The 13,333-nt window shown below is 40.3% G+C and overlaps 2 protein-coding genes across 2 annotated transcripts; both read left to right on the top strand.

Moving 5' to 3' along the window:
• Window positions 1-619: 619 nt before the first annotated feature.
• TRIM13 (tripartite motif containing 13) lies at window positions 620-1,846 on the top strand (the record flags this gene model as incomplete). The annotated part of the gene is made up of 1 exon (XM_080719947.1): window positions 620-1,846. Exon 1 carries the CDS (start codon window positions 626-628, stop codon window positions 1,844-1,846), a length of 1,221 nt encoding a protein of 406 aa, XP_080576073.1. The 5' UTR covers window positions 620-625.
• Window positions 1,847-4,885: 3,039 nt separating this feature from the next.
• On the top strand, window positions 4,886-10,004 carry KCNRG (potassium channel regulator; the record flags this gene model as incomplete). Its single annotated transcript, XM_080689566.1, has 2 exons — window positions 4,886-5,463; window positions 9,764-10,004. 2 exons carry the CDS (start codon window positions 4,886-4,888, stop codon window positions 10,002-10,004), a joined length of 819 nt encoding a protein of 272 aa, XP_080545692.1.
• Between the last annotated feature and the right edge of the window lie 3,329 nt (window positions 10,005-13,333).

Raw genomic sequence — 13,333 nt, 5'->3', positions numbered from 1 at the left:
TCCATCTCCAGTACTGCAACAAACAAACAAACAAAAAACAAAGCAAAAGGCCCCTCACTTAACTTTCTAGGCAAGAGTGAATTGCAACTTTAAAAATCTTATCTCATGCTTTTTACCTGTGACTTTATTATATTCTTGCCTTTGAAATAGAAAAATATGCATGAGAATACATGCTTGGGTTTATATTTCTATGCTGCTTTCTTTTAAATAGCATACCATTTTATATTTGTGGGCCCAAAGTAAAGGGCTCATTCTATTACAGACAGTGAGTAGCTTTGTTTCTGATTGCTAGTAGTCAGCTCTCTGTTTTAAAACAATCAGTTGGGTCTTGCTGGCTCAACTTGCAGTTGTCCTAGTCCTAACCCTGACATAGCCAAAGACTGTTGGTGGAAAGCTCACACAAAGGCCTTGTGTACAGGGTGCCCTACTAATAAGGAGTTTGTTGTCATCCAGTGGATTAAGTCTGCTTTAGTGTGCTTTCCCTTCCCACTTTTAATTTCCTCTGGTTGGCTGGTTGTTTCATTAAGACTCAATTTTATATAAAGATAGCTTCTAATTATTACGTGATCCTAGTAGAGGACATTACTGGAATAAAATAAAATGTCTCTTTCTCTGATAGGATGTGATGGAGCTGCTTGAGGAAGATCTCACATGCCCAATCTGTTGCAGTTTGTTTGATGATCCTCGAGTTTTGCCTTGCTCGCACAACTTCTGCAAAAAATGCTTGGAGGGTCTCTTAGAGGGGAATGTGCGGAATTCCTTGTGGAGATCTTCTCCATTCAAGTGCCCTACCTGCCGTAAGGAAACTTCAGCCACAGGAGTTAATAGCCTTCAGGTTAATTACTCCCTGAAGGGTATTGTGGAGAAGTATAACAAAATCAAGATCTCTCCCAAAATGCCAGTGTGCAAGGGACACTTGGGGCAGCCTCTCAACATTTTCTGCCTGACTGATATGCAGCTCATTTGTGGGGTCTGTGCTACTCGTGGTGCCCACACCAAGCATGTCTTCTGTTCTATTGAAGATGCCTATGCTCAGGAAAGGAATGCCTTTGAGTCCCTCTTCCAGAGTTTTGAGACCTGGCGTCGGGGAGATGCCCTTTCTCGCTTAGATACCTTGGAAACTAGCAAGAGGAAATCTCTGCAGTTACTTACTAAAGATTCAGATAAAGTGAAGGAGTTTTTTGAGAAGTTACAACACACTTTGGATCAAAAGAAGAATGAAATCCTGTCTGACTTTGAGACTATGAAGCTTGCGGTTATGCAAGCCTATGACCCAGAGATCAACAAACTCAACACCATCTTACAGGAGCAACGGATGGCCTTTAACATTGCTGAGGCTTTCAAAGATGTGTCAGAACCTATTATATTTCTGCAACAGATGCAAGAATTCAGGGAGAAAATCAAAGTAATCAAGGAAACCCCTTTGCCTCCCTCTAATTTGCCCACAAGCCCTTTAATGAAAAACTTTGATACTAGTCAGTGGGAGGACATAAAACTAGTAGATGTGGATAAACTTTCTTTGCCTCAAGATACAGGCACATTCATTAGCAAGATTCCCTGGCAGGTCTATCAAGTATTTGTGGTGGTTATTCTGCTTGGCCTCTTCATTTTCTTTGGTCCTACCATATCCCTAGAATGGTCTTTATCTGATGAATTGGCAGCTTGGAAAGACAATCTCTTAATGTTGAGTTCTTATCTAACTAAATCCAATTTTGTAGAACAACCAATTTTTTACTGGGAACAAGTGACAGATGGGTTTTTAATTATCAGCGAAAAAGTCAAGAATTTTACTTTGGTGGTACTAAACAATGTGGCAGAATTTGTGTGCAAATACAAACTATTGTAAAACTTCTTTCAGCTGTGTAGTTCTATTTTTTTGATAGAGAGTAAGAGAAAAGGGTTGTACTTCAGATCTGGTTAAGATTCCCATCACATATTTGTTGAAATTAGGTAGCATAAAGATGAAAGTGAAATATAGTAGTACAGTTGTGAACCCTTTTAAAGAGTGTTTAAATAAATATTATTCCCCCGATTTTGTCTGTGTTTGTGCTGTGATAAAAACAAGGTGAATGTGTTTGTAGCCTTAGCCACTCAGGACGATAAGGCGGGAGGGTCATTTGCACTCACAAGTTTGAGACCAGCCCGGGCGACAGTTAAACCATCTCAAAAATAAAACTGCCATAACAACAAAACAAATGAGAGGTGAGAGAACACATGATCTAATATTGTACTGAGGTGTGGCAGCACAACAGTGATGAGCAACTTTTTTTTTTGTGGTACTAAGGATTGTAGCTAGGGGTACTCTTTTATTATTGAGCTATATCTCAGACTTACTTATTTTTAAATTATGAGACTAGGTCTTGCTAAGATGCCTATGCTGGCCTTGAACTTGTGATATTTTTATCTTAGCCTCCCCAGTTGCTGGGGTTAATGTGTAAAGCAACTTTTTTGGGAAAATGAACTGTTTGTGTGTGTATGGTGTTGGGATTGAGCCCAGGGGCATTCTACCTCCAACCTATACTCCCAGTCCTATTTTATTTTTTATTTGGAAATAGGTCCCCTTAAATTACTGAGGCTGGCTTTGAACACACAATCTCCTGTCTCAGTCTCCCAAGTACTAGGATTACAAGTGTGCTCCACCTTGTGCAGCTGTGAAGTCAGGTGGCAGTGGTACACACCTGTAATCCTAGTCCTCAGGCGGCTGAGAGAAGGATTGAAGATTTAAGGCCAGCTTTAGCAATTAATGAGATCAGTTAAAAGAGGGTTGGGGTGTAGCTCAGATGTAGAATGCCCCTGGATTCAATCCCTAATAACACACACACACACACACACACACACACTGAATAGATCAGATCTCTGAGTTTTCCTGAGGGTTGATTGCTTTCTCAGCAAAATGTAAATCTTAATGTAAACAAAACTGGCATTTTCTTATGATAAGTTTACAATTTCAGAAGTATGGAAATCTAAGCTTGCTTCTTTTGTTTTTTTGTAAGTTTTTCACCAAAGGTGATAAACTACATAAGTATTTGGTGGTTGTGCAAAGGCATAGATCAAAAAACAAAGCTCTGCATGTTGCAAGAGCAGGAGATGGGAAGCTACCTTTTTGCCGGCAGCTAAATGGTATAGTTGTGTTGCTGTAAAGGATGGCAACTATACAACCAAATAAATCCAGTTACAGAATTTCAGATGCAGTAAAACTAATTTGGTAGTAGATGAAACTATTAGTTATTAGAAAGTACACAGTAACCAGCTGAACATTAATGCTGTCTGACTTGCTCACAATATAAAGATGCTCACAGAATTAAAACTTTTCACTCAAGAAGTAACCTTATCTCGCAATTCCATTTTAATCTGCCTTATTTCTATCACGGATAAAGACATTCCATTGAAAACACTTCGAGGGGAATAGAATTTCAGAGAATGGTGTCTTTATTGCAGTACTTTGATTTGGCTGAGAGGAGGTAATGACAGGGGAAAAAAAGATAACTAAATTTAACATACAGAAGAAACCATTCCTTATATATATGTGAAGTTGTTAAGCTGCTGAGTGAGATATGGATGCCTCATTCCTAAGACAATTCATATTTGAGCCACTAAATTGCTAAGGGGATCATAAGAAATTCAGGCAGTGTTTCTCTTAAGTGCTTATGGTAAATAAGAGATATGGGGAGAGTGCTTTTCTACTCCCAGCAACTTGTTTTCCTTTTGTGCTGGGGATTGTACCCAGGGAGGTGAGACAGGAGGATTACAGGTTGGAGGACAGCCTTAGCAAACAGACTCTCATTAGCCTAGTGAGACCATTTCAAAATAAAAAGTGGGGCTCTGTAGCTCAGAGATGGAATCTGGGTTCTGCCTCTGAGCTACACCCTCAATCCTATTTTAATTTTTTTTTTTTTTTTTTTTTTTTTTGTGGTACTGGGGATTGAATCCAGGGGCGTTCTGCCTCCGAGCTACACCCCCAACCCTATTTTTTTTTAATTCTTTATTTTGAAAACAAGGCCTCACTAGGTTGCAGAGGGTCTCACTAAGTAGCTGAGGCTGGCTGCGAACCCATATCCTCTGCCTTTCAAGTACTGAGATTATAAGCGTGCACCACCATGCCCGGCTGACTCAATCCTATTTTAGATTTTGGAATAGGTTACTGAAACTGGCCTTGAACCTGCAATCCTTTCTCAGCCTCTTAATTACTGGGATTGCAGATGTGGGCTACCATGCCTGGTGTGTGTAATACAGATGTTTTTGGTGGCACTGGGGATTGAACTCAAGGGCATTCTATCTCTTGAGTTATACTCCCAGCCCTATTTTATTTTTAATTTTGAAACAAGGTCATGCTAGGTTAAGGAGAGTCTCACTGTTCACCAAGGCTGCCCTTGAACCTGCCATTCTGCCTCGCTTCCTAAATACTAGGGTTACAAGCATGTACCACCATGCCTGTCTTGTAACATAGATTTATACCAAGGTTTCATGCAGGCCTTCCCCCCCCCCCCTTTTTGCAGTGCATGAGATCGAACCCAGGGCCTTGCACGTACTAATCAAGTGATCTACCACTAAGGTAGAGCCCCAACTCAAAAATGCTATTTTTAAATGGAATATGAGAAAGGATCTATTTTCACATCAATCCTGATATGTTATCAGTCTTCCTTAAACGATTGTTTTATGTGTTGCTTTTCTGTTTTGTATACAGCAAGTTCCCATGCAACTCAAATTTGCAAACACAGCTATGGATACTCTGTTTGTCTTACAGTAGTTTCCCAGGACTCTTGATCTCTGGGTTTTGTTATCCTCCCCTCCCCTTCATTTCTACTAACATTTAGTAGTAGGGGGTAGTAGGTTGATTTACAAATTCTTCAGAAGTCTGTGGCTGATGGTTTGCAGCTAGGGAAGGATGAGTAGTCAGGAACTTGTCACTTTGAACGTGGGAGGGAAGATATTCACAACAAGGATTTCTACCATAAAGCAATTTCCTGCCTCTCGGTTGGCACGAATGTTAGATGGCAGAGACCAAGAATTCAAGATAGTTGGTGGCCAGGTTTTTGTTGATAGGGATGGTGTTTTATTTAGTTTCATCTTAGATTTTTTGAGAACCCACCAGCTTTTATTACCTACGGGCTTTTCAGACTTTGTAAGGCTTCAGAGAGAGGCTTTTTTCTATGAACTCGATTCTCTGGTTGATCTCTTAAACCAACACCTGCTACAGGCAAGACCTGCTCTCCTGGAGGTGCATTTTCTAAATCGCAGCACTCAAACTTTTTTCAGAGTGTTTAGCTCTTGCAGCAAAACAATGGAGATGTTAGCTGGGAGGATTACAATGTTTGTAGAACAGCGAGCAGCACCCATTTGGAATAGTAACTCATTCCCTCCTCAGATGACCTTACTTCAGCTGCCTCCACAAAGACCTTCTTACCATGACCTGGTTTTCCACTGTGGCTCTGACAGCACTACTGAGAACCAAACTGGAATCAGGTATTTTGTGCTCTGCAGCAACTCATTTCTGTTCCGGTTTCTGATGTTTTCTCTCAAAACTGAAAGTTCCTCATACCTAAAACATTTCATGGGGAAAAACTATCAAACTAAGGGTTTAGGGAAACAGTGGAGTTGGGCACAATGACTAAATTATTTTCTATACCTGGACACTTTTCAGAGTAAAAGGGGGTAATGGATATTGTTATGTGGACATAGGAACAAAACAAGACTGTCTAGAGAAAACTGGGCTAAGGTCATTCAAATTATAGTAGGAAATAATTTGAAATTGTTTCATTGCTAATAAATTTGGCTTAAAAATGTATCACCTTATTTTTTCAAGTGATGGCTTTAGTGGGTCACATATGGGAAAGGCTCAATAGTTTCTCCTGAATTCTTTACATACACAATGTTCTATCGGTACATAAATTCAACCACTGATTTTTCTTTTCAGTGGAGAAGAAAATATTTTTAAACACAATGACAGGCAGATAGATTTCATGGCAGAGTGGGTATCCTGTTATATCCTTGGCTTTTACACAACTCAGTATGTTGGGATAGGCTATCAATATGGCAACAGCTTCTCCCAAGTCAGTTATTCACTTTCTCCTGTTCTTTTTTTTTTTTTTTTTCCGGAGGATCTGGGGATGGAATCCAGGGGCATTCAACCACCAAGCTACACCCCCTGCACTATTTTTTATTCTTTATTTTGAAACAGGGTGTCACTATGTTGCAGAGGGCTTCACTAAGTTGCTGAGGCTGTCCATGAACTGCGCTCCTCCTGTTTCAGCCTCCCGAATGCTGGGATTACAAGCGTGCTTCACCACACTTGGCACTCCTGTTCTTGATTGGATCCTAAGGCTGATTTCTACTCTGCAGTCACAGATATAGCACCATTGACCTTCCATTAAAAATGTCTTAATGCTGTCTTACATTTTACCAACTGTGAAAGCTGATTTTAATTTTTAGGAAGAAAGTTTAAAAGCCCGCATTTGTTCTTTTTTTCATGGTACTTAAAATATACTTTTTTAGTAAAGGCAAATAAACTTATTTTTTAGGGAGCTTTCTTGAGCAGTAGCCATTAGCAAGAATACAAATGTCTACCCATTGAATACCCCTTATTCTTGCTTACTAACTGGACTCTGGTCAGAGTAACTGAATATGGCAATAATTTTTATACTTCATAATTTTTGCCCTTTGAAGAAGTTTGAAATGTTACTTTGGGAAATGGGAGTTGCTCAAATTAATAGGCTGACGATGAAGAAAAACTAAGGCTGTATGTCTGTCTTTTTATTCTTTTTTGCTGCTGGGGATTGAACCCAGGGGGTTTCTACCTCTGAGCTACACTCCCAGTATTGTTTTATTTTTTATTTTGAAACAGAGTCTAAGTTGCTGAGAGCTTCACTAAATTGCAGAGGCTGGTCACAAACCTGTAATTCTCCTCTCTGTGTCCCAAGTACTGGGTGTGTGCCACCACACCTGGTCCTATGTTTTTTTTAACTCTATACATTTTTTTCCCATTTGTTGGGTACCTAAAGAAATGATCAATTTTTTGGTTATTAAATTCTTTAAGTAATTATAAATTCTCTTCAGATCCCTTTTAAAAAGTGAGAAACCTGAGGAAAAGTGATACATTGATTTTAAGAAATAGGCTAGGTAGAAAGATGTCTTGGAAATAGTTAACTGCTCTTTAAAAACTATGCACTTGGAGAAGGTAATCTTGAAAAACAAGATGAGATACTGAAATGGGACTACTCTTATGTGTACACAGTGCCAAATGGTTCCCCTCTTTTTGTGAAAGGCTTGTATTTAAAAATAAAACAAAACAAAACAGAATTTGCCGGGCATGGTGCCACACGCTTGTAATCCTGGCATTTGGGAGGCTGGGACAGGAGGATTGCCATTCATGGACAGCCTCATCTACAACTTAGTGAGGCCCTTTGCAACTCAGTGAGATACTGTTTCAAAATAAAGAATAAAAAATAGGCTAGGAGTATAGCTCAGAGGTACAATGCCCCTGGGTTCCATCCCTACTACTGAAAAAAGAAATTAGAATGGGATTATATTTAGACTTCTACAATAAATATTTCCAAAACCAGAAGCTAATTTTTTTTTTCAGTACTGGGGATAGAACCCAGGGGCATTATACCTCTGAGCTACACTCCCAGCCCTATTTTTTAGTCTTTTATTTTTTCCTTCCTTCCTTCCTTCCTTCCTTCCTTCCTTCCTTCCTTCCTTCCTTTCTCTTTCTTTCTTTTTTTTGGTGGTACTGGGGGTAGAACTCAGGGGCTTTTCTACCTCCAGGCTATACTCCCAGACCTATTTTATACTTCATTTGGAAACAGGGTCTCACTAAGTTAGCTGAGGCTGGCTTTGAACTTGTGCAGTTCTCCTGTCTCATCCTCCCAAGCACTGGGATTACAAGCATGCGCCACCACACTTGGTGGAGTCTTCATCTTTTTAAATTTTTAAATTTTTTGCAGTACTGAGAATGGAACCCAGGGGCATTCTACCTCCAATCAATACAGCCCTATTTTTTATTTTTTATTTTTTTATTTTTGTGGTACTGGGGTTCCTGGAAGCCCTTCTACCTCTGGGCTACACTCCCAGACCTATTTTTACATTTTTATTTGGAAACAGGGTCTCCTAAGCCAGCGCACGCGGCTGGCTTCGAACCTGCATGATCCTCCTGTCTCTGCCTCCCAAGTGCGGGGATTACAAGCGTGCGCCACCACGCCCGGCTCACAGCCCTATTTTTTATTCTTTATTTTTGAAACAGGGTCTCACTGAATTGGAAAGGGTGTAAGTGGCTGAGGCTGGCTTCAAACCTGTGCAATCCTCCTGTCTCAGCCTCATAGATGCTGGGATTACAAGCATGTTCCACCACGCTCAGCTGGAGTCTTCATTTTTTGAAACAGGGTCTCACTGAGTTGTGAAGGGCCTCACTAAGTAGCTGAGGCTGTCCTCGAATCGGGATCCTCCATTTTCCACCTCTTGAATGCTGGGATTACAAGTGTGAGGCATCACGTCCGGCTCCAAGAAGCTAATTTTTTTTTTTTTTTTTTTTTTTTTTTTTTTTTTGCAGTACTGGGATGGAACCCAGGGGCATTCTACTTCTGAGTTACCCACCCTATCCTATTTTTTATTTCTTTCTTTCTTCTTTCTTTCTTTCTTTTTCCTTCCTTCCTTCCTTCCTTCCTTTTCTTTTTGTGGTATGGGGATGGAACCCAGGGGCATTTCTACCTCTGAGCTACACACCCAGCCCTATATTTTTATTCTTTTTTATTTTTAAAAATTTTTTGGTGGTACTGGGGTTCCTGGAAACCCTTCTTCCTCAGGCTATGCTCCCAGACCTATTTTTATACTTTTTTTAAAATTTGGAAACAGGGTCTCTTAAGCCAGCGCGGCTGGCTTTGAACCTGCGCGATCCTCCTGTCTCCGCCTCCCAAGCACGGGGTTACAAGGGTGTGCCACCATGTCCGGCTTATTCTTTATTTTAAAACAGGGCCTCAGTAAGTAGCTGAGGCTGTCTGTGAACCGTGATTCTCCTGTCTCAGCCTCCCAAATGCTGGGATTACATGAGTGCATAATCATGCCGGGCTTTATTCTTTATTTTGAAACAAGGTCTCACTAAATTGTGGAGGGCATCACTAAGTAGCTGAGGCTGCCTGCAAACCATGATCCTCCTGTGTCAGCCTCCCATGTACTGGGATTACAAGTGTATGCCACCACCCCCAGGTCAAATAAAACATTTTGATGGCAAATAAAGGAGGAGTAATATAGTTATATCTATGTAGATATGTGATATTGACATTATTAAAGCCAACAGATAGCCAGTCTGAAAGGTTCGGGCATATTTTATATTGGTTCTGTGGAGTTGCTCAAGGAATATAAGACTTTTTTTTTTTGTGGTACTGGAGATGGAACCCAGGGGCCTTCTACCTCTGGGCTATACTCCCAGAACTATTTTATATTTTATTTGGAAACAAGGTTTCACTAAGTTGCTGACAGCCTCACTAAGTAGCTGAGGCTGGCTTCCAATCTGCATGATCCTCCTGTCTCAGCCTCCCAAGTACTGGGATTATAAATGTGTGCCACCACGCCATTTTTATAGTCCTAAATGAGTAATTGAAATCATAAGAAAGGTCTGAATTTTCAGTAACTAAAATTACTGATTTGCATTTGTAAATGAAGTCGCAAAATCTGATTTTAAATGGTAGGATGCCTTTGAAGTACTAATTTATGTGTATAATTTTGATAGTTATTAAAGGGATGCTTTATAATTAAACTTTTTGTGTTCTAGATATGTTTCTATAAAACCTGACAATCGAAAATTGGCCAATGGAACAAATGTCCTCGGCTTACTGATTGACACTTTGTTAAAGGAAGGCTTTCATCTGGTCAGCAGTAGAACGATATCCTCTGAAGACAAAAGTGAATGCTTTGTGTTTCAAAGAATAAAAAGCCCTGAACTCCTCACCATAAGTAAAACACCAAAACTAGAGACTACCATCAAGCCAGAGCAACCTCAGAAAAAAAAATGACATTCTCTGTTCTCTTTTAGAATAAAGTTAAATCGCCATTTTCTTGTTTGGAAATTCCATAGATGGGGAATATATATATATTTTCATCAAATATATATTTAAGCTTAATTTTTTGGTATTAGGTATGAAACCCGAGGGCATTATACATCTCTAGACCTATTTATTTTGTTACTGTCTATTTGAAAACAGTCTCACTAAACTGTGGAAGGCCTCACTAAGTTGGCAGAGGCTGGCCAAGAACTTGTGATCCTTCTATCTCAGCCTTTCAAGTAATGGGATTACAAGTATACACCACCACATTCGGGTCAGCCTAACTTTGTGTGTGGGGGGTACAGGGGATTGTCCCCATCCTTATTTTTAAGTTTTGAAACTGTCTCGCTAGGTTGATGAGAGTCTCACTACTTGCTGAGGCTGTCCTCAAAACTGTGATCATCCTATCTCAGCCTCCCAAGTACTGGGAGTACACTACCACACCTGCCTTCAGCCTAATTTTTTACCTCATCTCCTAGCATTCCATCTGTGGCAATCAGGCTGCAATGGACCTTTAAACCACAATGAACTTTTGGGTGTGTGTGTGTGTGTGTGTGTGTGTGTGTGTGTGTGTGTGTGTGTGTGTGTGTGTGTGTGTGTGTTTAGCACTGGGGATTAAACCCAGGGATAATCTACCTTTGAGCCATTTCCCAGGCCTATTTTAGTTTTATTTTGAAACAGGGTCTCTTTGGGTTGATAAAAGTCTCATTATTTGCTGAGGCTGCCTGCAAACCTTCAATCCTCCTGTCTCAGCTTCCCAAGTACTGAGATTTTAAGTGTGCACCACCATGCCCAGCTTTGTCTGCTGTCTCCTAAACACCAGCACTTAGTGTTTTTGTACCTGTTTCTTCTACCTTCAGTTCATCTTTCCTTTTCCTAATGAACATTTACACAGCTTTCAAAAAATGGTTTCTAAGTCCGATACAGTGGCACATAACCATAAGTCCAGCGACTCTGGAGCTGAGGCAGAACTGCAAGTTCCAGGTCAACCTAGGCAATCTCAACATAAAAATAAAAAGGACTAGGGATATAGCTCAGTGATGGTGCATCCTGAGTTTAAAAGAAGAATGAGGGCGAGCTGGGCATGGTGGCTCACGCTTGTAATCCCCACTCTTGGGAGGCTGAGACAGTAGAATAGCGCAGGTTCAAAGCCAGCCTCAGGAACTTAGCGAGACTCTGTTTCCAAATAAAATATACATAGTAAAAAAAAAATAGGTCTGGGAGTGTAGCCCAGAGATAGAAAGCCCCTGGATTTCATCCCCAGTGCCAAAAAAAAAAAAAAAAAATGACAGAAGAATGACGAATAGCAGCAGCAGTAACAGTGGAGGCAGCAGCTGCAGCTCTGGAGTCAAACTGCTTATTTCTAATCCCAGCTCAGTCACTTATGAGCTATATGACTTAGGCAAGCCATTTAATCTCTCTGTGTTTTAACTTCATCTCTTAACTAGGGAGGAGATATGTGGGGATTCAAGGAGATAAAGTACCTGATATAGTTTGTTGCATGGCTCATAGTAAGCCTCTATGTTTTCTTCCTTCTCTAGGCTTATTAACCCTTCTTTTTCTCTTATGTTGGAGCTAGAACACAGGATCTCATGTGTGCCAAGCATTACTCTACCACTGACCTACCCCCAGCAACTCTTCTATACAGATTTAAATAATATAAAAAACCAAAAATTTTTAAGGAAATCACTTAAATGAGAGCTCCATGATCTACTCAATGTGTGTGTGTGTGTGTGTGTGTGTGTGTGTGTGTGTGTGTGTGTGTGTTTTACTGGGTATTGAACCCAGGGGTATCCTACCTCTAAGCTACACCACCAGCTTATTTTATTCTTATTTTGAAACAGAGTTTCACTAGGTTGATGAGAGTCTCACTACTTGCTGAGGCTGTCCTCGAAACTGCAATCCTGTCTCAGTGTCCTAAGTACTGGGATTTTAAGCATGCACCCCCATGCCCAGCTTAGTGAAACAAGGTCTTACTGGACTGATGATAGTCTTACTACTTGCTGAGGCTACCCTCAAACCTGTGCTCCTCCTGCCTCAGACTCCCAAGTACAGGGATTATAGGTGTGTGCCACCATGCCTGGCTCCAGCCCTATTTTATTTTATTTTTTATTTTGAAAAAGGTCTCACTAAGTTGCTGAGGGTCTTGTTAAATTGTTGAGGCTGGCTGTAAACCTGTGATTCTCTTGTCTCAACCTCTCTAGTACTGGGATTGTAGGCATGTGCCATTAAACTTGGCTTAACACAACAGTTTTTTTTTTTTTTTTTTTTTTTTTGGTGGTGGTACTGGGGTTCCTGGAAGCCCTTCTTCCTCCGGGCTACACTCCCAGACCTATTTTTTATATTTTTGAAACAGGGTCTCTTACGCCAGCACGGCTGGCTTCGAACCTGCGTGATCCTCCTGTCTCCACCTCCCAAGCGCGGGGATTACAAGCGTGCGCCACCACGCCCGGCTAACACAACAGTTTTTAATAATACTATGTATAAAGTACTAAGTAAACCACTGGTGAGAGCAATAATATCTTTGTTACTAATCACTACTTAAATTTAGTGGAAATCTTTGGATTAACTTTTATCTACACTTAAAATACCCATATTTTGATTTAGTAATTTCTCTAATAGATGTTATTCGTGTTTTTTTTTTCTTTCTTTTTCAGTTCTGGAGATTGAATCCAGAGGCATTCTGAATACCTGTATATCACACCCTATCCCTATTTTTTATCCTTGATTTTGAAACAAGATCTCACTGTTATATTTGTTTCAGTTTCTTTCCTTCAGTCACATTTTTATTTCTTACAGTGCACCACAATTTTAGCTTATGATTTTTTTTTTTTTTTGGTGGTACTGGGGTTCCTGGGAGCCCTTCTACCTCTGGGCTACACTCCCAGACCTATTTTTACATTTTTATTTGGAAACAGGGTCTCCTAAGCCAGCGCACGCGGCTGGCTTCGAACCTGCACGATCCTCCTGTCTCTGCCTCCCAAGCGCGGGGATTAGAAGCGTGCGCCACCACGCCCGGCTAGCTTATGATTCTTGAACCTTAATATTTATAAGTGATTGATCCAACACAAAAATATTTTTCTTGTATGTGTGTTGTACTGGAGATTGAACCGAGGGGCATTCTACCACTGAGCTATATGCTGAGCACCCTTTTATATTTATTTATTTATTTATTTATTTATTTATTTATTTATTTATTTATTTATTTATTTATTTATAGCGGTATGGGGGATGGAACCGAGGGCCATTCTACCTTTGAGCTAAATCCCCAGCCATATTTTATTCCTTTATTTTTGAAA

Source organism: Muscardinus avellanarius (assembly GCF_963383645.1).
Source record: "Muscardinus avellanarius genome assembly, chromosome: 2".
Lineage (NCBI taxonomy): Eukaryota > Metazoa > Chordata > Mammalia > Rodentia > Gliridae > Muscardinus > Muscardinus avellanarius.
Note: the sequence above shows the minus strand (reverse complement) of the source record. Positions and strands in the feature narration are given on the sequence as shown.